At 49.2% G+C, this 22828-nt stretch overlaps 1 protein-coding gene across 4 annotated transcripts; it reads right to left on the bottom strand.

Moving 5' to 3' along the window:
- Positions 1-205: 205 nt before the first annotated feature.
- On the bottom strand, positions 206-20232 carry MTMR9 (myotubularin related protein 9). 4 transcript variants are annotated; one of them, XR_015282637.1, is made up of 11 exons: positions 19520-20232; positions 17950-18058; positions 17486-17611; positions 12378-12551; positions 10556-10773; positions 9483-9644; positions 7580-7721; positions 6219-6439; positions 4633-4784; positions 3612-4190; positions 206-348 (listed from the first exon to the last, which is right to left on the bottom strand). XR_015282637.1 is itself a non-coding variant. In XM_023924210.2 (11 exons), exons 1-11 carry the CDS (start codon positions 19702-19704, stop codon positions 316-318), a joined length of 1620 nt encoding a protein of 539 aa, XP_023779978.1. In that variant the 5' UTR covers positions 19705-20214; the 3' UTR covers positions 206-315. The 4 variants fall into 4 exon arrangements, 3 of the variants coding, with proteins under 3 accessions (XP_023779978.1, XP_086731551.1, XP_023779977.1); XM_023924210.2 differs by having other exon boundaries at positions 4093-4190; positions 19520-20214; XM_086875425.1 differs by having other exon boundaries at positions 4045-4190; positions 19520-20211.
- Positions 20233-22828: the final 2596 nt, after the last annotated feature.

Genomic DNA, 22828 nt, shown 5'->3' with positions numbered 1-22828 from the left:
CACCACCCTCACAGGGAACAATTCATTCTTAATATCTCATCCAAATCTCTCCTGTTTTTGTTTAAAGCTACTCCCCCTTGTCCATTCTCCATCCATCTTCCTGCAAGGCTTTGCTGCACTACAATCCCCTCTCCCTGTGAACACCCCTGCCCTTCTTTTGGAGAGATCAACACCAGGATAAAAAGATCAATACCAATATAAAACCTTGGCTAATCAAACTGTTTATCCAACATGTGCAGAGCTGCTGTCCAGGGCCTGAAGCCATTGGAGCCGAGCTCTGCAAGCCCCTCACAGCCTCAGGTTCTCATCCTTCCTTCATCTCCCTTCTGCCATCACATGGCTGTTCAGCTGTAAAATAAAACACAGTTGAGCTGAAAGAACTAAAATTTCAAGCAAAAGCTTAATCCAAGTCACACCCACCCACATCCCTCCAGTGGGAAGCAAAGGACACAGGAATAAAGAAGATTCAGAGGTGTAATTAAAGAACTTTTTAGTCTTCAAGGTTTTAATTTAAACAGACACATCTACTATGCTCTCAATATATCTACAGCAAAGTTTACAGCCACTTAGTATCTGTTTTGTTCCCCTCAAATGGCTGAACCTTGAGCCATCATCTTCTTTTTCCACAGATTTGTTACTTTTTTGTTGTTGCTGTTGCCATAAATTCCACAGGGCACAGCAGCTGGGATTCTGTACACAGACAGCAAATACCTAACACCAGCACACAGCTCCCAGCTGGCACTTCAAATTGTACAGGAAAACAAAACCAAGACTGATGCAACAGCCACGTCCAAACAGCAGTTCCAGATGTTGGGCCAGCGGTGCACTCCTCACCTGAACGGGCAGCAGTGAACACACAGCTCACAGCGCTGCCCTGACAGAACACAGGCGGGGCTGGGACAAACCTCACCCCTCACACACCCACAGCACCGCCCAAGGCTTGAGCAAAGCACACATGAGACACCAAAAATGCAGTACAGTGCAATTTTAAGTTAGATCCTATGCAACAGGGACAATAGTGCACGTCAAAACCAGCGCCACATTCAAGAGTTAATTGATACAATCAAAATATTGAAGGTATGTGTTTCGTATTTCCCTTATGAAAACTGTGCAAGTCAGCTCCTTTTCCCTTCTTTTTTTTTTTTGGTAAATGGCAGAGTGTCCTCGTGGATTGCCCCCAGAATTTGGAGATGGGGCTTTCAGTGTCCAGCTTGTTACACAGAGTGTGTGCACAAGAGCAGGAGCGGGGTGGCAGCGAGGGCGTAAGGCAGTGGCACAGGGAGGAGCCAGAGCTGGGCACTGCCCCAGCTCAGGAAGACACAGGGAATCTGCAAACTGGGGGTCACGGGGCAGGGATCCCCCTCTGAGGGACCAAACCCATCACTGATAGTAAACCTGATTTAACAGGGGAGGCAAGCAGCAAAGCAAAGAATGGGAGCGATCTGCTGCGAATCTGGAGCTCTGGGAATGGAAATTTCCAAGGGAATGTGGGAGCAGCGTGGCAGGAGAGCCCTGGGAAGTGTCCTGTCCCAGGAGAACCCACACCACCGCACAGCTTGTCACCACTCCATCTCCTGCCAGCCCTCCCAGGCCTGAGCCACAGGGACAAGGTGCTGCATGGCCCAGGAACCGTGGAATAAACTGCTCAGAAGGACACCAGCACTGCCACAGGAAGGCACATTCCCAGGATCCACCTCCCCAAGGCACACACAGAGCCTGGGTGTGGATTCAACGCAAGTGGAGGCTGAAATTGATGCCAGCTCAGAGGGAACGTGCTGCCTTTTGTTGGCTGTCACAGCTGGTTTCCCAATTTCCTCGGATGCCTGCAGTTTGCAGGAGAGGCTGGAGCAGCCAGGCAATTAGATCCAAAAAAACCCTCTCTGCTTCTCTATTATTTAGCTCAATCTATAATTACTGTGTTATGCAATTCCCTAACCTTTAGGAGTGTTTTATCTATACTCTATTACAGGGAAAATAGTGCCTTCTGAATCCTTCCCATCTGGCTGGGGATAATGGATTTCAGACAGAGAAATTCAGAATGGGGTTGGGAAACACCACCCAGGCAGGTGCAGATCCCAAAGACATCATTTCAACAGGTGAACAATCATTTTAGGGGCTTAAATGAGCAACATTCCCAGAGGAATCTCTGGGTTTGGAGAAGGAAACAGCCTGATTCTGCCTCCCCTGCCACGCAGAGTAGATCCCCAGCCACCCTGAGCAGCATTCCGTGTCAGACTGGATTTAGGGAACAAGGCTCCAAACCTAAAAAGAAATTGGCATTGCAAGCAGGAGGAATCACTCTTCTGCCTTAAATGAGCAGTGTTTTAAAAGGGATTATGTTATTCTTTAAGCCAGAGGACTTCAGGGCTAAGTTTAGCTTAGGCAAGAAGGAAATAATTAAGGAAATAAGGACGGAACAAAAGGCATTAAGGAGCACTTGACCACTATCACATGATTTTATATAATTTCCTTGGTTATAGGATTTTCTTAGACTGGATTTAGTGGCTACATGATTTTTGCAGGTTCCTGCCCAGCTACAACTACAGATCCTGCATTTTCACACATACCTATGTGAAGTGGCTTTTAAATAAAGGCAGCTTCATTCCATAAACTCGGAAGCTCAACAGTTTCCAGAGGGATCCCAGGGCTGACCTACTGCAGCTCTGTTCATTCCAGTAGAGCCAGGCTAACAGGAAGCTCTTTTCTGGATAATCCCAGCCTCATGTGCTGCTGTCAATTCAACTTTTCCCAGTCCTGTGGAGCTACCCATGGAATCAAGCTGAAAAAAATGTCTCAGGGAGTATTTCAGACCTACCCCTACCTGTCTTTTTAAAGAAGAAAAAAATCACAAGAGAGTACTCTGATTTTATAAAAAGCAGATTGAAGCCACTGAAATGGAAGGAGCAGCTACAAAGTTAAATGGGAAAAAGCTTATGCCTAAAGTCTTTAAGCACTTTTAGCAGCTACAAATCATCTGAACTCTTTTTTTGTAGTGTGATGGCCCCTTCATCTACAGCAGATCTGTGAGGTCACCTGAACTTCCAGCTTCTGCTTTTGAGGTTCCACAAGATGGGCATAAGAGCACAAGAAGGAAAAGCACACCAGGTGCAGCAAAAGTGTTTTTGTTGAGCTCTGAATGAAGTGCTGCTCTTGCACCCTGGCAATGCTGTGAACCTGGCCAGGTGTCCAAACCCAGCCAGGGGGGATGGAATTTCCAAGAAGGCAGCTTGGCTCTGGTTTAAAGGACAGCTCTGAGCCCTGTTCTGCAAGTGAACACCCCCACCAACTACTAAACCTTTCTGTTTTCCAGGTAGAATTAAAAAAAAAAAGTTTGTTCCTCCTTAGGAGATCCTTGTCCACAAGGGACAATTCCACCTGAAGGTAATGGCTTAAACATTAGCAGCAGAATCTCTCCTTCAATTCTGTATTGCATTGAAATGTCTTGCTCTGGTTTGGTGCTTAATTTCCTGCTCCCAATCCAATGCTGAACACAAAAACCCAAGTGTGAGATGTGAAGGTTACTAAGAGTATTGTGTAGACTGGCAGAACCTGTAATTTCATTTTAACAATTTCTAGATTTCCTAGGAAATTAAAGAACTAAGCTGCCTTACCTACTTTGGGAGAGAAAAGGTGCTTCTAGACAAAATGCCTTTACCTATCTATATAGAACTCTGTATTTTCATCCTGTGAGTGTTCAACAAAACCAGAAAAAGTCTAAAATAAATTGGAGACATCCTGTCTCTTGGCCCATTCTGGTCATCCACGCAGTTGGAGGTAAAGAGTTCCAGCTTCTGCTGACACTGTACCCAATTCTGAGACAGAAAAGCTGCCAAGAGGGGACATTGTGCCCAGCTGTGTCTTCTGTAAACAAAACAAAAACCCCTCCCAAAAAAGCAGGGAGAGTCATGGAGTGAAGGGTTCAGCAGTGGGAGGGTCAGCTGTACCCAAGGGCTCAGCAGAACATGCACTTTCCATGTTTCTTCCTCAATGTAAAGGGGAAAGCAAAGGTCTGAGGCAAAGCCCAGCTCAGGGTTCCTCCTGCACCTCCTCATCCGCCTCCAGCTCCGCCAGCTGCCGCCTCAGCGCGTTCACCTTGGCCTGCAGCTCCTTGTTGTACTTGATAATGTTGATCCTTTCTTCTTCGGCTTCCTCCAGGAATTTGGAAGGCCTGTTCCACCGCAGGAAGACACCTGGAAGCCCAGAGACACCCAGGTCACAAGGGGTTCTTGAAACAAGGAGGAATTCATCAAGGCTGTTTGCATTCCAGCAGCTCTCAAGCAAGGTGCACACAGTTCACATTTTCTTCCCTTTCCCTCCCCCCTGAATGGCTTCCCCCCTCCTCTCCAAGCTCACCATCCCATTCAACAAGGTTAATAAAACAAAAATGAAAAATGAGGAGGGGTTAATTCCTTTTTTCCTCCCACACTTATCAGACCACACCATTTTGAGTCTCCAGTCTGCCATCAGAGCCTGCTTGTGTCGCTGTCACGAACTCCTCAGCACCCATGGGATGGGCAAAGTTTCTGCAGCAGGGAACCCACTGCACGTGGATCCTCCAGAATGAGGCAATGAAGCCTGACAAAAATCACAAAAGAGAGATTGCCTGTAACAGGGAAAGCAAACCTGGCTCACCTTCCCAGAGCTGCAGGCTCTGGGGAGCCACGGAGGGCCAGATGACAAGGCTGTTGGCCTCATAAAGAGGGTTCTGGAACCTGCTCAGCTCTTCAGGCCTGTTCACCCAGGACCAGAGGGACATGGTCTTCTGAGGCAGCTTCAGTTTAGCCCTAAGAAACCCACAGAACAAGTCAGTTTTATACACTTGGATCTGTAAGGCTCTGGTTAGAACCACACAGACAAGGCCACAAGTTTTCCCACGTGCTATTGCCCCAGATAATTCAAGTAAATCCCTTCATCATCATGGCACAGGGTGTAAACCTAAAGCAATTTACTCAGCCTGGCTGATTACAATTAGTTCTGAATAAAAGATGGGGAAATAACACTTGTAAATTGGCTGCCTGTTGTCCAGGTGAAGAATCAGTCACCTGCCCACTGTGGTTTGAGTGCCAGGTTTGGAAAGGGATCAGGCTCCTGTGCTAAGGTAGAGCTGGGAGGTGGGGCAGGGCTGCATCAGGGAAGGATGGAAATGGAATTCTCCAGCACATGAAAGCAGTTTAGTTGCTGGAATGAGCACGTCTGACAGGTCCCTCTGGTGGCAGGAAGGGACTGAGCACACAGAGTTGTTTTCCTGGGGCAATCCCACCTCCAGCAGATACAGGAATCCCTATGCCTCAGACTCCAGCAAATCTCATTCTGCCTTCACTGGCAAATTGAGCTGCCAGCCAGGCAGGAGATTCACCCCTCCTGTGAATGCTTCAGACAGCACAAGCTTAACATCAGACTTAACCCCTGCCTGTGCTCCCAGGCTGACGTGCTCAGATGTGACAGGAGGTTATTGCACGTAACATTCAATACTCCTCCGAATTTCAGCTTATTGCTTCCAAGTCTAACCTGCTTTTGCAGATGACTGACTCAGCAGCCCTGCAGAAGGCAGCAGAGTCTCTTCTAGGCCCAGATTACTTTAAGGACAGGGAGGTTTACGGGAAGCTTTAAATTGCCTTCCTCCTCTGGAGTGTCACTTTTGCTTTTCCCTTCCTGTGCAATGGCCTTCAGTCCAGCAGGAAACCCTCAGCCATGGCCTTACTGCAGCCAGGAGTCCTGAGGGCAGAACTGCCAAGCTCCAAACAGGAATCCAAACCTCCCTGGCAGCTGTGAGCAGCTTCAGTCCTTCTCCCTGTTTCTACTCCCAGAGGGGGGGGTCTCAGGAACATCAGGCTACAGTCACATTCCTTCCTCACAGGTGAGGGACAGAATTGTCAGCTGTGGCCTTTGCCTGCCTCAGCCTCCTCCTCCAGGCCTGCATGGACAAGTCTGCTTCCCACAGCTGTGACTCACATCAAACTCCAGCTGGTTCTTCTTTTATGGAAGAGTTTCTGTGTGAGAAGCTAAATAAACTGGTGATGGGTGGAGATTTTTGGCCAGGTTGGACGGGGTTTGGAGCAACCTGGGACAGTGGAAGGTGTCCCTGCCCACAGCAGGGGGTTGGAACGAGATGATCTTTAAGGTTTCTTCCAACCCAAACCATTCCATGATTCTGGGACCTCCTTTTAGTCAAATTCAGCCCAACATTTGAAGGATTCAAGTCAAGCCTCCTTACCAACCTTTCGTTTTCGTTGTTTCCCAGGAAAGTTCCGAACTGGGAAGCGTAGGCATGTTCAAACAGCATGATGAGGAACTGCTCATTGAACTCGAAGGAGCAGGGGAACTGCCGATGGATTTGCCACACACACTCCAAAAAAAGCAGGAACACTGGGGCCTCCCACTTCTGTTTGCTGTTGGAATAGGCTGACTGGGCACAGCGCTGCTGGAAAGGGTGGCCAGCCTGGAGGGAATCAGGGACACACACCAAGGAATGGGATGTGAGGACATGTGGAAAAATCACTTCAGGGAGAGTTCTGTCCATGCAACTGCTCAGGCAGCCAGGACCAAGCTGTTAGAAACCTCTGCTGGGACACCTCAAATTCTGGGATTCAGTTTTGGGACCCTCCTGACAAGAAAGACATAGAGGGGCTGGAGTGTGTCCAGGGCAGGGAATGGAGCTGGGGAAGGGGCTGGAGCACAAGGAGAGGCTGAGGGAACTGGGAAAAGGGCTCAGCCTGGAGAAAAGGAGGCTCAGGGGGCCCTTCTGGCTCTGCACAACTCCCTGACAGGAGGGGACAGCCGGGGGGGTCGGGCTCTGCTCCCAGGGAACAGGGACAGGAGGAGAGGGAACAGTCTCAAGTCACACCAGGGGAGGTTTAGATTGGATATTAGGGAAAATTTCTTCATGGAAAGGTTTGTTCAGCCCTGGCTCAACTGCCTGGGGTAATGGTGGATTCCCCATCCCTGGAGGGATTAAAATGCCACACGGATGTGGCACTTGGGGACATAGATCAGTGGCAGCCTTGGCAGTGCTGGGGGACAGTTGGACTTGACAATCTTACAGATATTTTCCAACCTAAATGTTTCTGTGAGTCTATGACTGATTTCCCTGCCTTTCTCAGGCTGTGTTTGATCAGAGAATGTGAGCAGGAACAAGCTGGGGTGGGTGCACTGGAGGTCCAGACTGCCAAGGTACAAAGAGCACAACTCAGGTTTTGTGGTTTGGTCTGAACAGTTTTCTCTAATGAGATGGAAGAGGTGAAACCTGGCCCAGAGGAAGGAGTCCCTGCCCAGGGCAGAAGGTTGGAATGAGAGGAGCATTAATGTCCCTTCCAACCCAAACCATTCTTGGTAAGAGATGCTCACTCTGAACACACTAAACAGGCAGTTCCCCAAAATCAAAAACCTGCCGTGAGAGGCAGAGGCCCCAGGAGTGCCAGAGGGACAAATGACTCAGGTAATGATGCTGCTCTTTAGGACAAAGGACACTCACACTCAGCAGGGCTGCAACAAGGCCAAACCTGCTGGCTGCCTCTCAGGCTATTTCCCAACCCCAGTGTCTCTGGAACTGGTTGCTGTTCTGTCCAGGGGAATTTCTTACCTGCAGCCACTCCCTCACTACAAGAGCCTCGAAGCCACGGATGGTCCTGCACCTTGGATCCAGGATGATCTGTGCCAGGGAAGTGACCTGGAGTGTGGAATCGGTTCCTTCACTGCCATGGACTAACACTGAAGCACCTTCCCTGGGAAAGGAGAAGGTGGGAAGGGATCAGAGTATGAATGAGCAGAACCCATCCCAGTGGATGTGATTACATCCCATAGACACTGGGATTTTATACTACATCCCATGTTGCCAGTGTTGAGGTTCTGCTGCCTCTTTGCCACCACTGCAGCCCCATCCCACATGGATCCCACATGGATCTCACCTGGATACTCATCAACAGTGACCTGAGCTCTGCACCACTAAAGGCTCAGTGTCTTGCTGAGCATTCTGGAACTCCAGATCCTTTCCCACACTCACAGAAGGTGCACAGTGAGATCTCCCTTGTGGTTCTCACTCTTTGGGATTAGCATCCTTTTCAGTTACAGCTTGGAAGGGGAACTCATCCCATTCCACCCCTGCCATGGCCAGGGACACCTTCCATAATCCCAGGCTGCTCCAAGTCTCACCAGCCTGGCCCTGGACACTGCCAGCAATGGGGCAGCCACAGCTTCTCTGAGCACCCTGTGCCAGGGCCTCAGCACTGTTATAATGCAGAGTTTCTCCCTAATATTTAATCAAAACCTTCCTTCCCTACCTAATCTTCCCCTTTCTCTACACTAATTTTCTAACACTATTTTCCCCTTTTTCAGACCTTTAAGATGCTGAAAGATCTGTCCCAGCAATTCATTCTCCATGGAAAACACAACAGAACTCTGTCAGCCCAGCTCTGACCTCCAGGCTCCGAGTGAGGCAGGTCAGGCACCTGGAACTGACCTGCCACGGCTCCAGGTAAACACAAAAAGCAAAGCTGAGATTAAAAATGATGAAATCAGCCACTGTCCCAACAAGCCAGAAAGGTTTCATCACTGTTCTTTCCCACTACATGCTTGCGGGAAAGAATTTCAGATAAAACTATTGATCCAGAGCAATCTTTTGCTGGCACAGCCAGTAATGAAAGCAGCACTGTCAGAGCTTTTAAAAAGCACAGAGCTCCCATTTTAATGCAGCAGTGCTGTTTCACCACTGAGCCTGCATTTCAGCTGCTTGTGTGCCTGCAGAACACATTCCTCAGCTCCTGTGAAAAGCCAGGTTTCTTCCCTAAATTTTGGGATGGGCTTTTCCCACCCAAAGCCACAGATAAAACCAGTTTGGATTCCAGCATCTGGCCTTAGAAACCCTGGCACCTGGCAGCAAGCGTTGGCTCTGCAGCCTGAGGTATGAGCACAAGTCAGCTGAGTCAGCAGCATTTGTGAAAGAAATGTCAGGTTAAAAGAGGTCACAAACACTTAAAAGGGATGAGCAGGATTGCCTGGATAGGGCTGTGGGGATAAAAATATAAGAGGGGAAAAGCACTGGACCAGTTCCTGGGGAAAACAAGGAATGACATTGTTTTAACCTCTAGAAGTGAGGGGTGGTATTGGAAATTTGCAGCTGGAAAGAAAAAAAAGACTTCTTAAAAAAAGAAAAAGACATCTCTGTGTCCCCTTTTCCAGGCCATCAAACAGCATTTCAGATGGACCCATTTTAAACTAAACCTTCAGTAAAACTGTCTAAATTAGCTTAGCTGCAACTGACACAGGAATATACCTCAAACACATGATCCAAAACCTTTTCTTAGCCGAGATTTCCTCCCTCCTCCTGATTTATTGGAGGAACATTCCTTCACCATGAAGAAACAGAATCTTCCATGGGTACAAGTGAGCCAGACCACAGTGGGCAGTTATTGATACTGCCAGAGGTATTTAATGAGCAATCTGTAACCAGTGAATGAGCAACCCAAGACTTTCTGCAGGAGATTTACCTGTCAATGCACTGAGCAGCCAGACAAGCTGCAGTCAGCAGCTCCTTGATGTGACTGAGCCAGTTGGAAGCCTCCAGTTTACTGAGCCAGCGGTCCATGTTGTGTGACTGGTCATTGCAAGCCTCCACCAGCTTGATGAAGCTCTCCTGCAGGATATGAAACCTTTGGGAAAAGGGAAACATTGTTGAAAGCACAAGCAGTAACACAGGAAAAAGAGGACATGCATTATTTAGCGTTTTGTATATTCTGTTTATTCGCTCTTTGATGCTGTAAATAATCAACAGCAAATGTAAGTTCACATAAAATCTTTAGAAACAAAACCAAACACTTCAAGTACTTGCCAGGAAATTCCTTATTTCAACTGCTCAAGAGCTGGCCTACAGCTCCAGTTACATTACTGCATGCATGTGTAGGATTCCCCCAAATTAAAGCTTTAAGAGAAGTTGAACAAGGCCAGACTAAATCTAATTTAGTAACTTGTCTCCAAATGGCTGAACAGTATCAGATGTGCAGAGAAAAGCACTGGATCACAGAACTATGGAATGGTTTGGGTTGGAAGGAAACTTAAAGCTTATCTCATTCCACCCCCTGCCACGGGCAGGGACACCTTCCACTAACCCAGGATGCTCCAAGCCCTGTCCAGCCTGGCCTTGGACACTTCCAGGGCTGGGGCAGCCACAGCTTTTCAGGACAAATCCTTTGGATAAGAGAAGTGTGACAGCCACAGAACAAACCCTCCCCAGCAGAAGTTTTCTGGCAAGACACCTGCTCCTTCCTGTGCAGAGGGGAACACAGGAAGGCTGGAGTGTGGCTGAAGATGGTCACAAAAAGAAACAGCACAGGGAGATGCCTGATGGCTGAAGACTGCAGCAGGTTGCTCAGAACAAGGAACCAAACCAAAACCCCCTTATCATCCACATATCCTGGTTTTGCCACAGAAGGAACATGACCCTGCTGCCAGGAACCAGGATACACCACTCTTCTTACAGGAGCAAATACTTTGTGGAGGTATCACTGCTCTGCCAGTGCGACCTGATGCAGCTGAGCTCAGGGCAGAGCCTGATCTCACCCACCTCTCGATATATTTGTGAATCCTCCTCCACTGGGGGTAGTGGACTTCTTGTTCAAAGCCTCCTCCCTTGGCCCTGGCCTGCTGGGCAAGAGCCAAAGGCCGGGTGTCGATGACGAAGCCGCGCCGGCCGGAGCGGAGCGTGGAGTTCACCAGCTTCTCGTCCTCCTTGCAGCGCCGCCCATTGGTGCCTGTCAGGGGCTGGCTGCTCCTCATCATCGCCTGGGGAGACACAAAACCATGGATGAGGCACTGGAAGTGGAGAGAATTCTGATTGAAAGGCACCAGAGCGCCAAGCCTTGCCCTGAATCCTTCAGTTGTTTCCAGTTTGATCCTTCTCAAGGATTGAATGTATCTAAAACTGAAGTAGAAATCCTCAAATCCAGCACTTGTTTGGCTGGGCAAGTTTTAAATGCCAGGCATCATCTTAGAGGCTGTATCCCTTCAGTTATGCCTCAAGTACCATCTTTGTGATCTACTGAGCTGCCTTCCTGCTGATGGCTCCTTTACAAACCCTGGCAGTGTTATAAATCCCTGAAGTGTTCAGGGCCAGGCTGGATGGGGCCCTGAGCAGCCTGACCTGGTGAGGGGCATCCCTGCCCATGACAGAGGGTTACAACTAGATGGCCCCTAAGGATCCTTCCAACCAAAACCATCCTGTGATCCCATGAAATCAACTTTTTCAGGATTGGCATTTTCAAGGTCTATTCCCAACTCTGTTCTTAAAACACTCAAATTGGTCATGTGTTAGAGGTGACATTTTTACCCTGTGGATGAACTAATAAACCTCAAGTCCACAGACTGATGAGCTGAGATTTCTCTTCAGCAAGTGCCTTTCAATTCAGAAGCACCCCAGCAGCGCAAATCATAACAGAAATGTGAGGGCAGCCAGTCAGCACCCCCAGGTACAGCTGAGAACTCGGAGCCAGGAGGGCAATGAGAGTGACAGCATTACTGTCACAACTGCAACACTCTGAGCCAAACACTGTTGTACTCCTCACATGAAACATGTACAATTTGGAGAGAAAACTGAGCAAAAATATTCCTTCAATGGTTTTCAGATAAACTGAGAAAAAGCAAAAAGCACAACTGATGTGGAGTAGGTGGCTGGCTGCTTTTAAAGCAAAGAAAATCCCAAGGTGCTTCTGAGTCAGAGTAGACAGCTTCAAATCAAAGGTTTACAAATCTTGGCCACAGGAGGTGAGAAGGCATTAGAGTATTTGAGGAGACTGCATCAAGTTTAAAAACTGCAGGCTGGACATCCCAGCGTCCTCAAACTGGTTACATCAGCAAGAGACAATTACACAACACTTTCATGCTGTGCATTTCTTAATTATAATGTATCAGTCACTCCATTGGATTCTGGATTGTCAAAGTCTGCAAGACCAAGACTTTGCTACTCCTGAATCGAGTTTCCCTGCCAGGCTGAGAGAACAGACTGTTCTGATCCTCCTTGCACAGTCACACAGCGTTGGCTCTGCTGTCACCACGGCTATGACGAAGGCCCACCGCTCGCAGACAGGACAATGTGGCTCCTGCCATCCTTTCCATGAAAACTCTTGGCAGACACAACCAGCCAGGGTGCCAGCAGTGCCTTTACAAGCCTCATCTTGTTCTTACTGCTGTAAGCGAGCTCCTGCCATGCACATTCCCAACCAAGCAGATTAACGGCTATTTCTAGGATGGAGATTACTCATTCCATCACCCAAAACCAGCTCCACTGAGGAAGCTGGAAAATAAACCAGGAGCTCTGTTAATTCCAGAGCATGAAACCAAGAGATTCCCACACTTCCTTCAGGCACAAGCACCCCTCAAACCCAGCTCACCATCCCATTTTTCTTGTGGTAGTAGCTCAGCACTGGGAAGCGGCCGCCGTGGCGGAACAGGGCGACTTTGCGGAGCGCTTCATCATCGATGGACTTGGGGACAATGGCAACTGGAGGGTAGGAGGGACACACAGAGAATTCCTTGTTCACATAGCTCAGGCGCCATTCATTGGTCTGAAAAACACCAGAACACAGTTTTGGGTCAGAAAAGACATTATATGGGAGAGGTAACAGGGAAGAAAGACTTCCATGCACAGGATAAGGCACACACACAGAGCTGTATTTGTGACCTGTTCCATTTGCACAAATTGTCCACAAATTGTCCTTTAAGTAGCCATTTACAGGGTTGTTGACTCATTAGTTTTTCCAGCAGCTCCCTTTCTGCTCCCTGCAATCATCTCCTTGCAGCAGCTCCCAAAAGCTCCCCAGAGTGCAGATAAAGCTCGGGAGCAATGGAAGAATGATCAGGTGCCTGTGGGTCTTGAGCAACAGTTCCCCCTCTGGTTTATCCACATCCTCAAACAGCACCAAATAAGCCCATGTGGGCAGAAATGGGTGATTGTGGCTGTAAATGATTCCACAGGCACAGCAGACAGCAAGGGGAGACCCCACAGAGAAACGTATTCCCACAAAAGGGAAAAGTTAAAAAGGGGAAAAAGTTAATTTAGACCCAGGGAATATGCACCCAACCCTCTATCTGTGCTGAAAGAAGAGTTCAGAAGACAAAGGTGGTCAAGAAAGGCAAGAATTTCCACCCACTACAGATGCTGAAGCTGCTTTGAGGTTAACACTTCAATTTAAACATCTCCAGATCGATTCTTTTCTGTGGGCTCAGTTCTTCCTCTTAAAGCACCTTCTGGAAGCAGCCCAGCACCGAGGGCTCATCATGAGCTCCTGTGATGTAACTTCTCCAGCTCCCAACAGCCTGGGAAAGAAGTGCTGAGTGTGGCACCTCACAGGCACTTGGCATGGGAATTCCAGCTACCTGATACCAGGGTCACACACAGGCCTTGGCTCCAGCTCAGGGAAAAAGGTCAACGAGGAGTTTCTGCAGCAGAGAGAGCCCTCAGAGATCCATCAAACCTCTGCTCATCTGGGTTCAAGGAGAGTTTGAGGCAGACAAAAAAGGCAGAGGGATAAGGCAGGCAGGACAAAGTGAGAGAAGAGCACCACAGCTGAACTAGGCTGTGACAAAACACATGAAGTCCACATGAATTCAGGTCTGTTGACTGAACATGAATTAATTGACATGAATTAACTGCACATCTCTGATGAGAATCCCTTTCTTCCGGATCCTTACTACCTCTTGCCACACACCTCCTGACAGCTACCTGCTTATCTAAATCCACCTGAATGGCTCACTGGTCCAGTGGAAAACAGGGATAAATTCAGGAATGTCCTCTGGCAATGAAGCCTTTCCATCCACTGAACAAGCTGATCTGACTCACAACACTGCTTCAGCAGCAGCAGCTCCAAGGCTTGGGATGTGTGGCTTAGGAGACAGGAAAACAGTCCATTTTGGTGGCAGCCTAAAAAAGATGCTGGGAAAAAATAAATATCAGCATCAAGAGCAGCACTGCTGCCTGTTTGCAGCAGCCCAGCTGGACAGCTCTGCACCATCCCTGCTATAACCTTATTTCATTATTCATTAGCCTCAAAACAGCTCCTCTGAACAGCTCCATTTTATAAAAAGCAGAGCTTCTCCGAGCTGCAAAGTCGAATTGCCTCTGGGCATTGTGTTATGAGCAGAGATGAAAACTTCTGGGACACAAAAGGGATGTGGCTGGTCACAGCTCCAGCTTTTAATGAACCAGCAATGGGATTTTTAATAAGGATTTTGGGGTGTCTGTGTTAATTTACATAGGAGGGTGTGCAGTTTGATTCCCATGAAAAAAATATGCATGGATCTGGAATATCAAACTGATAAAAACCTCACTGTGACACAGGATGTAGAGAAGGCAAAAGCAGAACTCTGGTGAGGGAGAGTGGCTGCCACTGGCACCACCAGTATGGAAAGGAATGGAGGAGCAGAACCTGACTGAACCCCCACTCTGGTAATTTAACCCTGCCCACAACCTGCTCTCCTCCCCACCTACACCAGAGACAGGATCCCGATGATCCCGTTATGTCATCCTGGTGTAATTTCCATGGCAAGGAGGAGGGGCCTGGCAGCACTTGGCACCGTTTGTCTTCCCTCCAACAGCTCCTGCTGCAGATATTCCATTAACCTCTGCACTGCCAGCTCCAGACTGCCCAAATCAGCTCCTTTAGCTTCGGCCTGGCTGGGATTTGGAAGCAAAAAGGGCCATCGGTAACCGGAAGAGCGAGGCAGCAGCAGAGGAAGAGGAAGGACTGCAGGGAAAGGGATGAAGGGAGATCTCACTTTCAACCAGGTAATTGTGCTGTGTGAAACTCAGGGAGTGCAAAGTGAACCCCTAGCTCTCCCAGCAAGACATCTGAGCTTTTAGGAATCAAAAAAAGTTAAGGATAAAAGCAGCAAAGGGATGAGGGCTGAGCAGAAAGGAGAGAGAACCCCAGAGAAAAAAGAAAGCAGTGATTTTTAAACCCAGCTCAGGATCAACTCTTGGATTTCTACTTTTCTTGTCCCAACACCTGTTTATAGAGACATTGATTCCCAAATGTCCAAGCTATCATTCCTCCTAAAACATAAAATTGCCAGGAGAGGTCGTTTTCCACAAAACATTGGGAAATAAGTCAAGCTCTACCAATAGACCTTAAAAAAAAAAGTCAAGAACCCAGCAGGGATCTTGGGAGATCCTGCAAAGCAGCAAAGCCAGAGGCTATTCCCAAGGAACAAGCCCTGCTGGGATCAGATTGTGCATGGGCACGGAGCAGAACAGATGTAAAGATTGAGGCTTGTCTGAAAAGAACAAAATTTGGTTCACAATTACCATTTAACCTGAGCCCAAACCCAGAAAATTCTGATTATTAAAAGGAGCTCTGACACGAAGATGAGCAACTTCTGAGTTATTCAGAACCTTGAGACTGTTCCTGCTAAAATGGGAAAGAAAAGAGAGAAAAAAGGGGAAAGAGAGAAAAAAGGGGAAAGAAAAAAGAGAAAAAAAAGGGAAAGAAAAGAGAGAAAAAAGGGGAAAGAAAAAAGAGAAAAAAGGGGAAGAAAAAAGAGAAAAAAGGGGAAAGAAAAAAGAGAAAAAAGGGGAAAGAAAAAGGGTAAAGAAAAGAACAAAGAAGGGAAAGAAAAGAGGAAGGAAAAAGGAAGACAAGGGGGAAAGGAAAGGAGAATGAAACAAGTGATTTTCTTGGCAATAAAACAGATTTATGTTAATTATACAGTCAGTGTACAAACTTCTCAGGCCTCTTCACTTCATTTTAGGAAACTGAATTTCCAGAGTTAGCTTGCAGCATCCTGCAGTTCTGGAATTTGGCAGAAGAGAAACATCTTGGCTCTCTTCTGACTGCTCACAGAAAACATGAACCCCTGCACATACTCTGAATTCCATTCAGCCCCTCACTGTGCAGTGAAGAATAGAAATTACATATTATGTTGTCTAAATATTTAATGTATTACTTAACTTTTTAAAAAAGCATTAACTTTTACTCTGCACTTTGCCATTAGAGGGTGTTGAAAACAACTCTCCTGTAGCAGATAAATGTGGAATTAATAAATTACTAGGGCTGTAGGGTGGGTGAAGTAGTTTTTGACTTGTTATCCTGCTGGAGAAGGTACAGATCCAGATGGATGATTTAGCAGAGGCAGGAACCTTTGGAATTCTACTCATCTGACTTCTGGGAGAAAGATTTAAATCAGCCATTTCCTTGTTCCAGCCTGTCACATTTAGCAGTGTCATTACACAGCAAGAATTATTTGGTCAACAAGGCATTTATCTGTTGTTCAGGAGATGTGAATCATTGGAAGGTGGCTTTTGACACCATTTTGTTCAAAATGTGAAGTTTTGGGTTAAAAGCCAAGAATTAATCAACAGCTGTCAGACATGGAGATTTTAAAGCAATGAATGATTGCCCTGGAAACGTGGTGCTAAGAAGTAATGAGGTTTTTAAACGTAATTCTTACACAGAGAATATGTTCAGAAAGGCAAGAGATTGACAAATGAAGTTTTAAACCCCTGAAAAAATAAGGAAAAAAAGCACTTCAATGGATCCATGTGCTGGATATGGTAACAGTTGTTCTGTCTTTGGATGGCAGAGGAAGATAAGACACATGAGAATGTTTTAATCATGAGACAAAAATAGCAAGGCCTCTGAACCCCTTTAATTTTCTGGTGATTTCATCAACTGAATTTGGTCAAGCTGATCACATTATTCAGTTGTTACTCATAGGCAGGAAGTGATACAGGCTGCAGAGAAAAGAAAAATCAATGTTCTTGGATGCTGCACTAATGGATGTGGGCTCAGAAACCTGAGCTGATGGAGCAAGAGCAGAGTGGATGTGAAACAAAGCCCTGGAACACAGAGATGCAAATGCAAGGAATTATTAAAACAGGTTCCTGCACCCAAGATAGTTCCCACTCTACCAAATTCAGCATCCTAAAAGGAAATTTGAGTAAGAGACACAACAGGCAATGACACAAGAACAGCTCCTACCCAAAACAAAACCAACGTGCTCAGCAGCACCTGGAAAAAGCAAACTGGAAGTTTCCTGCTTTTTGTACCTCCTGAATATTTCCCCAGCATCAATTAAAGGAAAAAGTGTTCCAAACCAGGCATCTTCATTGTCCTCCTAAAGAGGATTTTTTTTAAACCAGTGTCATTTCAATGAAGGGTTTGACAAAGATTCATCTCATTCTATTCCAGATCAAAATTAAGAACAACAAAGCCAGGACAAAGGATTTCAAATTGTTCTCCCAATTAGAGAACCATCCCCAAAGGCCAAAAACATTTTCTACCTTTGTGATTTCCCGAAATCTCCACTTGTACAAGGTCAAGCAGCAAACAAAAGTCTGATGTTACATATTTCAACATATATGAAAATATTTCAACAACACTCACTTCTCATCCAAGCACCAAATGGATTTTTAACCATCCAGGATTTCCAGTCCAGCCACTACTGGGTGAAACAACCCACAGAATATTCCAGTGCTTGGGCAAATCCCTCAGATCCCACTCACCACTGAGCTGAGGTGCTCAAACTCTTGTTCCAGCAGAAAGGAGGACCATCCATCCTCCAGGACCTCAAACATGGGCCGGTAGAAGAAGGGATACATGAGGGTGACTGAATCCAGGGTGGAAAGCACCTGTGTGGGCAAGAGAAATCATGGAATCACAGGTGTGGGTTGGAAGGACCTTAGAGCTGATCCCCTTCCACCCCCTGCCTTGGACAAGGACACCTTCCATTATCCCAGGCTGCTCCAAGCCCCATCCAACCTGGCCTTGGACACTTCCAGGGATGGGGAGTCCAAAACCTCTGGGAAATACCCCACAACCCTATGTGAAACATTCCAGATTCTACTTTGCCTTTCAAAATATGAAAACCTAATGGGAAAAAAGAAAAAAAAAAGCTCTAAGGCTGAAGTGAGCTCAAGACCTGAAGGTCAGAAAGCTGACTGGTAACTGGCTGATGGTAACTGCTCACCTCGATGGAGCTGGCGATGTTCAGACACTCCTCCATCCCTGGGATGTCCAGCTGGATAATCCTCAGGTCTTTGCATTTTATGACAATAGTGCCCAAGGAGCCCACAAACCTACAGCAAGACAGGAAATAAGAGTGCCATAAAACCAGGATCCTCTAAGGCAGGATGAGTGTCACAGCTCTTCCCACGAGGCAAATCTCCATTAGTGGCAATTTGTCTGCAGGGGCACCTTTCAAACAAATAAAGAAACAATCACATTTCATTATTTGCTATTTGCAAACCTGGTTTTATTTTAGTTTGTTCCATCCTTTTGCTGTGGCAGGGAGTGGAAATGTTACATGACAAATATTACACTGCTGGGAGGGTGGGCAGGCCCTGGCACAGGGTGCCCAGAGAAGCTGTGGCTGCCCCTGGATCCCTGGAGGTGTCCAAGGCCAGGTGGAGGACTGAGCATGGGAAGAAATTCCCTGAGGTTTCCATCCCTCTGCTCCTTTCCTCTCAGACACGCACAGGGAAATCAGGAACAAACTTAGCAGCAAATTTCATCAGCACCCAGCAATTCCCCCACCCCAGGCTCTGGGCTTTTTTTAATCTGCTGCCTGATTTCTCCAGTCTTGCTGGCAGAAAGAAACCCTGTTCTACCAGATTTCCTTAAAAGGCTTTAAAACCAGGGGAAGAATTCTGTAATTAATATAAAAATGAAGTATTAGCATCAAGCTGGAAAAGGTGAGGGAGAAGAAGACAAGGACCAGGTGAGATGGGGCAGACACTCAATGAGGGACAATGGTGCAGGTAAAGAAGAAATGAGGGGAAAAAGAGAAATCTCTGAATTCTCTGTAGTTAAAAGGGGATGGGCAAGAAAAAATATGGAGCTCTGCATCTACAGCTGAGCTGTATCCCAAAAAGCACACTGCTAAAGGGTTACTGATTCCCAAAAGCAGCTGCAGAAAGTGAGGGATGATGCTGTTGAGCAGCAGGAGATGATCTGGGGCTGAGCAAGTCCAGAGTCCAATTCTACCACCAGTTTTGGAGGGTGACACAAGGCAAATCCCCCCAGCAGTGCTCTGACGCCCCTCTCTGTGCACACTGGGGAAGCTGCATCATTTATAAAGTGCTTCAAGAGTGGATGAACCAACTGAGCAATGAACAGAGAGCAAAAGGGTTTAAACACAAAAATTCTGACTTTCTACAGGACCAAAAACCCAACCTCTGAGAAGCAACATCAAAAAGGATGGGAACCCTGCCCTGGGCCCTGAGAGAACCATTAAGGTTGGAAAAGGATCATCGAGTCCAGCCTATGACCCATCCCCACCTCGTCACCAGCCCAGAGCACCGCGTGCCACCTCCAGTCATTCCTTAGACACCGCCAGGGATGGGGACTCCAAAGTTCCCCAGGTGTTCCGAGGGTTTAAGCACCCTTTCTGGGGAGAAATTCCTCATCATGCCCAACCTGCCACAGCTTAAGGCAATGTCTATGCCCAGAGCATCCTTCCCTCAATCCTGAGGTGCCAGCCGGCCTTCCCAACCGCGAGGCATTAGGGATGGGCAGGCAGGGATGAAAGGAAGCGTCACCTTTTCTCGATGGAATCGATGTTGGAGTGGAGCAGCCACAGCTCCTCGGCGTTGTCCTGCCGCCGCGACGAGAAGATGAGGTGGTGGCCGGTGAGGCACAGCGTGCCCTCCACGGCCAGGTGGAACGGGCAGTGCAGCACCACGTTATCCGCTCGGGGCGTCTTGATCAGCTCAGCGAACTCCATGCTGGAGGGAGGGCGGGGGAAACGCACCGGGGAAATTCACCGGGAAAACGGGGGGGAGCCTCGGGAACACCGGCAGGGCCGGGCTGGGAAAGCCGGGGAGGGTCTGTGCGGTGCCACCCGGGCAGGCGGGGGCATAACCCGCGGGGGCGGCGGCTCCCTGGGGACCGAGAGTGACGGGGGGAGCGGGAGAGGCCCGCACAGGGTCCCCCCTTCTCCCTCAGGGCCGGACCGGGGGTGTCGGGGGAGGGCGGCGCGGGGAGACCCTGGGTGCTGGCTCGGGGAGGGTCAGGGCGCCGGGGGAGCCCCAGGACCCCCGGGCCCCACAAGATTCCCGGGATTCCCAGGAGCCGCGAGCGGAGCGGGATGAGCCGGAAGCGCCGCCCGCGAGCCCCCGGTCATGTGATGCGCGCCTGGACCAATCCGCGCTCGCCGTGCTCACGGAGGCAGGGAGGAGGTTAATGGGTCCGGCGGGCGGCATTGCCCCGCCACAATCGTTCCGAGGCGCTTAATGGCAGGGGGCGGGGCTCCGGGCGGGGCTCGCCGGAGGGGGCGTGGCCTGTAGGGGAGCCAATGGGGAGCGGAGAGGCTGCGAGAGGGGCGGGGCCAGAAGTGAGGGGCGGGGCTTGCGGAAAGCGGGCGGGAGTGGAACGGGAATGGAGCGGGAACGGGAATGGGAATGGAGCGGGAATGGGGACAGGGAATGGAGCGGGAATGGGGACAGGGAATGGGAACGGGAATGGGAACAGGGAATGGGAACAGGGAATGGAGCGGGAATGGGGACAGGGAATGGAGCGGGAATGGGGACAGGGAATGGGAACGGGAATGGGAACAGGGAATGGGAACAGGGAATGGAGTGGGAATGGGAACGGGAATGGGAACGGGAATGGGAACGGGAATGGAGCGGGAATGGGAACGGGAATGGGAACGGGAATGGAGCGGGAATGGGAACAGGGAATAGGAAGGGGAATGGAGCGGGAATAGGAACGGGAATGGAGCGGGAATGGGGACAGGGAATGGGAAGGGGAATGGAGCGGGAATGGGAACAGGGAATAGGAAGGGGAATGGAGCGGGAATAGGAACGGGAATGGAGCGGGAATGGGGACAGGGAATGGAGCGGGAATGGGGACAGGGAATGGAGCGGGAATGGGAACGGGAATGGAGCAGGAATGGGGACAGGGAATGGGAACGGGAATGGGAACAGGGAATGGGAACAGGGAATGGAGTGGGAATGGGAACGGGAATGGGAACGGGAATGGGAACGGGAATGGGAACGGGAATGGAGCGGGAATGGGAACAGGGAATAGGAAGGGGAATGGAGCGGGAATAGGAACGGGAATGGAGCGGGAATGGGGACAGGGAATGGAGCGGGAATGGGGACAGGGAATGGGAACAGGGAATGGAGCGGGAATGGGAACAGGGAATGGAGCGGGAATGGGGACAGGGAATGGAGCAGGAATGGGGACAGGGAAGGAATGGAGGGCAGGGATTGGGAACGGAGTGGAAAAATGGGAAAGGATTGAAAATGGAGCAGAAAGCGAGTGGATGGGGGAAATGGAATGGGAAGGGAACGCGTAGGAATTGGGAACGGAGCCGGCAGGGATTGGGAATGGAATGAGCACGGTTGGGAATGGAACGGGAGGGATTGGAATGGAATGGGCAGGGATTGGGAATGGAATGGAGCCAGCAGGGTTTGGGAATGGGGCCACGCAGCTGTGGCAGGGGAACGATCCCCTCAGGCTGCCCCAGCAGAGCCCCCCTGACATCACTGGCATTTGTGTTTCCATCTCGGAATTACTGAGTGTTTTGCATTGGAAGGGACGCTATGGATCATCCAATTCCAACCCCCTGCCATGGGCAGGGACACCTCCCACTATCCCAGGCTGATCCAAGCCCCATCCAGCCTGGCCTTGGACACTTCCAGGGATCCAGGAGCAGCCACAGCTTCTCTGGGCAGCCTGTGCCAGGGCCTCCCCACCCTCACAGGGTACAATTCCTTCCCAATATCCCATCCATCCCTGTCCTCTGGCAGTGGGAAGCCATTCCCTGTGTCCTGTCCCTCCATCCCTTGTCCCCAGTCCCTCTCCAGCTCTCCTGGAGCCCCTTTAGGCCCTGGAAGTTGTGACACTGCCAACATCCCCCAGCTGGCAGGGAGGCTGCAGGGCCAGGGGTGCATAATCCCGAGTGCTTTTCTGTGATTTATTCCTGCAAAGTTCAGCCCTGTCAGGAAGAGCTTGGGCACAGTTAAAACCCAAACCTTACCACTAAATTTATCAGCAGAGGTGTGAGCAGGAATGAGGATCTCTGGAAGTGTCCAAGGTTGGATGGGGCTTGGAGCAACCTGGGATAGTGGAAGGTGTCCCTGCCCATGGCTGGGGGTGGATCTGGGTGATCTATAGGGTCCCTTCCAACCAAAATTATCCTGTGATTCCAAACCAAATTCAAGGCTGGTAGCACTGAAATGCAGCATTTACCCTGACAGTATCTGTGAGAGTGAGAAGGGCTGGCCACAAACCCGTGTGCTCCCAGGAAAAGTGAAGTTCTAAGGGAGTGGGGAACAGACGAAGGACTCTCCAGATTTTCAGGGGAAAAAAGCCAAAATAAAATCCAGCTTTTTCCTGAAGAGGGGCTCAGCTGTGTGCACTGGCCATTGGGGGTGCTGGAAGGGAGGGTGGATCCAGGCTCTGCTCTAGAGCCACAGATCTCACAGATCTCACAGATCTCACAGATCTCACAGATCTCACTCACCCACAGAGGCTCCTCAGCCTCCACCCACCTTATCTCTGCCAGAGAACAAAGCCAAAGCCTGGAAATCGGGTCATCAGCCACTCCTGGGGCTCCCTCTGGAGGGGATGGATGGCTCCTGGTGCCGTTCTGCCCGGGATTGCTTCAGTTCCAGGTTGTTCAGCCCCTGCACAATGGAATCAGCCCGAGTGGATGCCAGCGGGCAGGGGTGGGTGACAGCCGGTTCTGGGCAATTGCCCCCGAGAAGGATTGCAGGTGTTTGGATTGGGTCACCTGAATTTTAATCCTCGCCCCTGGTGCTGAGTTCAGCCCGAGTTTGTCCAGTTTGTTGCCCGCCTGTCTCGTTAATGCTGGCAGTTTTGGTGGTTCCAGTGTCTGGGAA

This window comes from Cyanistes caeruleus, chromosome 2 (assembly GCF_971803275.1).
Source record: "Cyanistes caeruleus chromosome 2, bCyaCae1.hap1.1, whole genome shotgun sequence".
In the NCBI taxonomy this organism is placed as follows: Eukaryota; Metazoa; Chordata; class Aves; order Passeriformes; family Paridae; genus Cyanistes; species Cyanistes caeruleus.
The sequence above is the reverse complement of the archived record's forward strand: the minus strand, read 5'-3'. Positions and strand labels throughout refer to the sequence as shown.

Excerpts from the sequence above, each read along its gene's own strand:
- MTMR9 (XM_086875425.1), bottom strand. The coding sequence starts at position 19,704 with ATGGAGTTCGCTGAGCTGATCAAGACGCCCCGAGCGGATAACGTGGTG. Across the intron at positions 17,612-17,949 it reads ACATCGCCAGCTCCATCGAG|GTGCTTTCCACCCTGGATTC; the intron begins GTGAGCAGTTAC and ends TTGCCCACACAG. Across the intron at positions 4,191-4,632 it reads GAGCCTGCAGCTCTGGGAAG|GTGTCTTCCTGCGGTGGAAC; the intron begins GTGAGCCAGGTT and ends CTGGGCTTCCAG.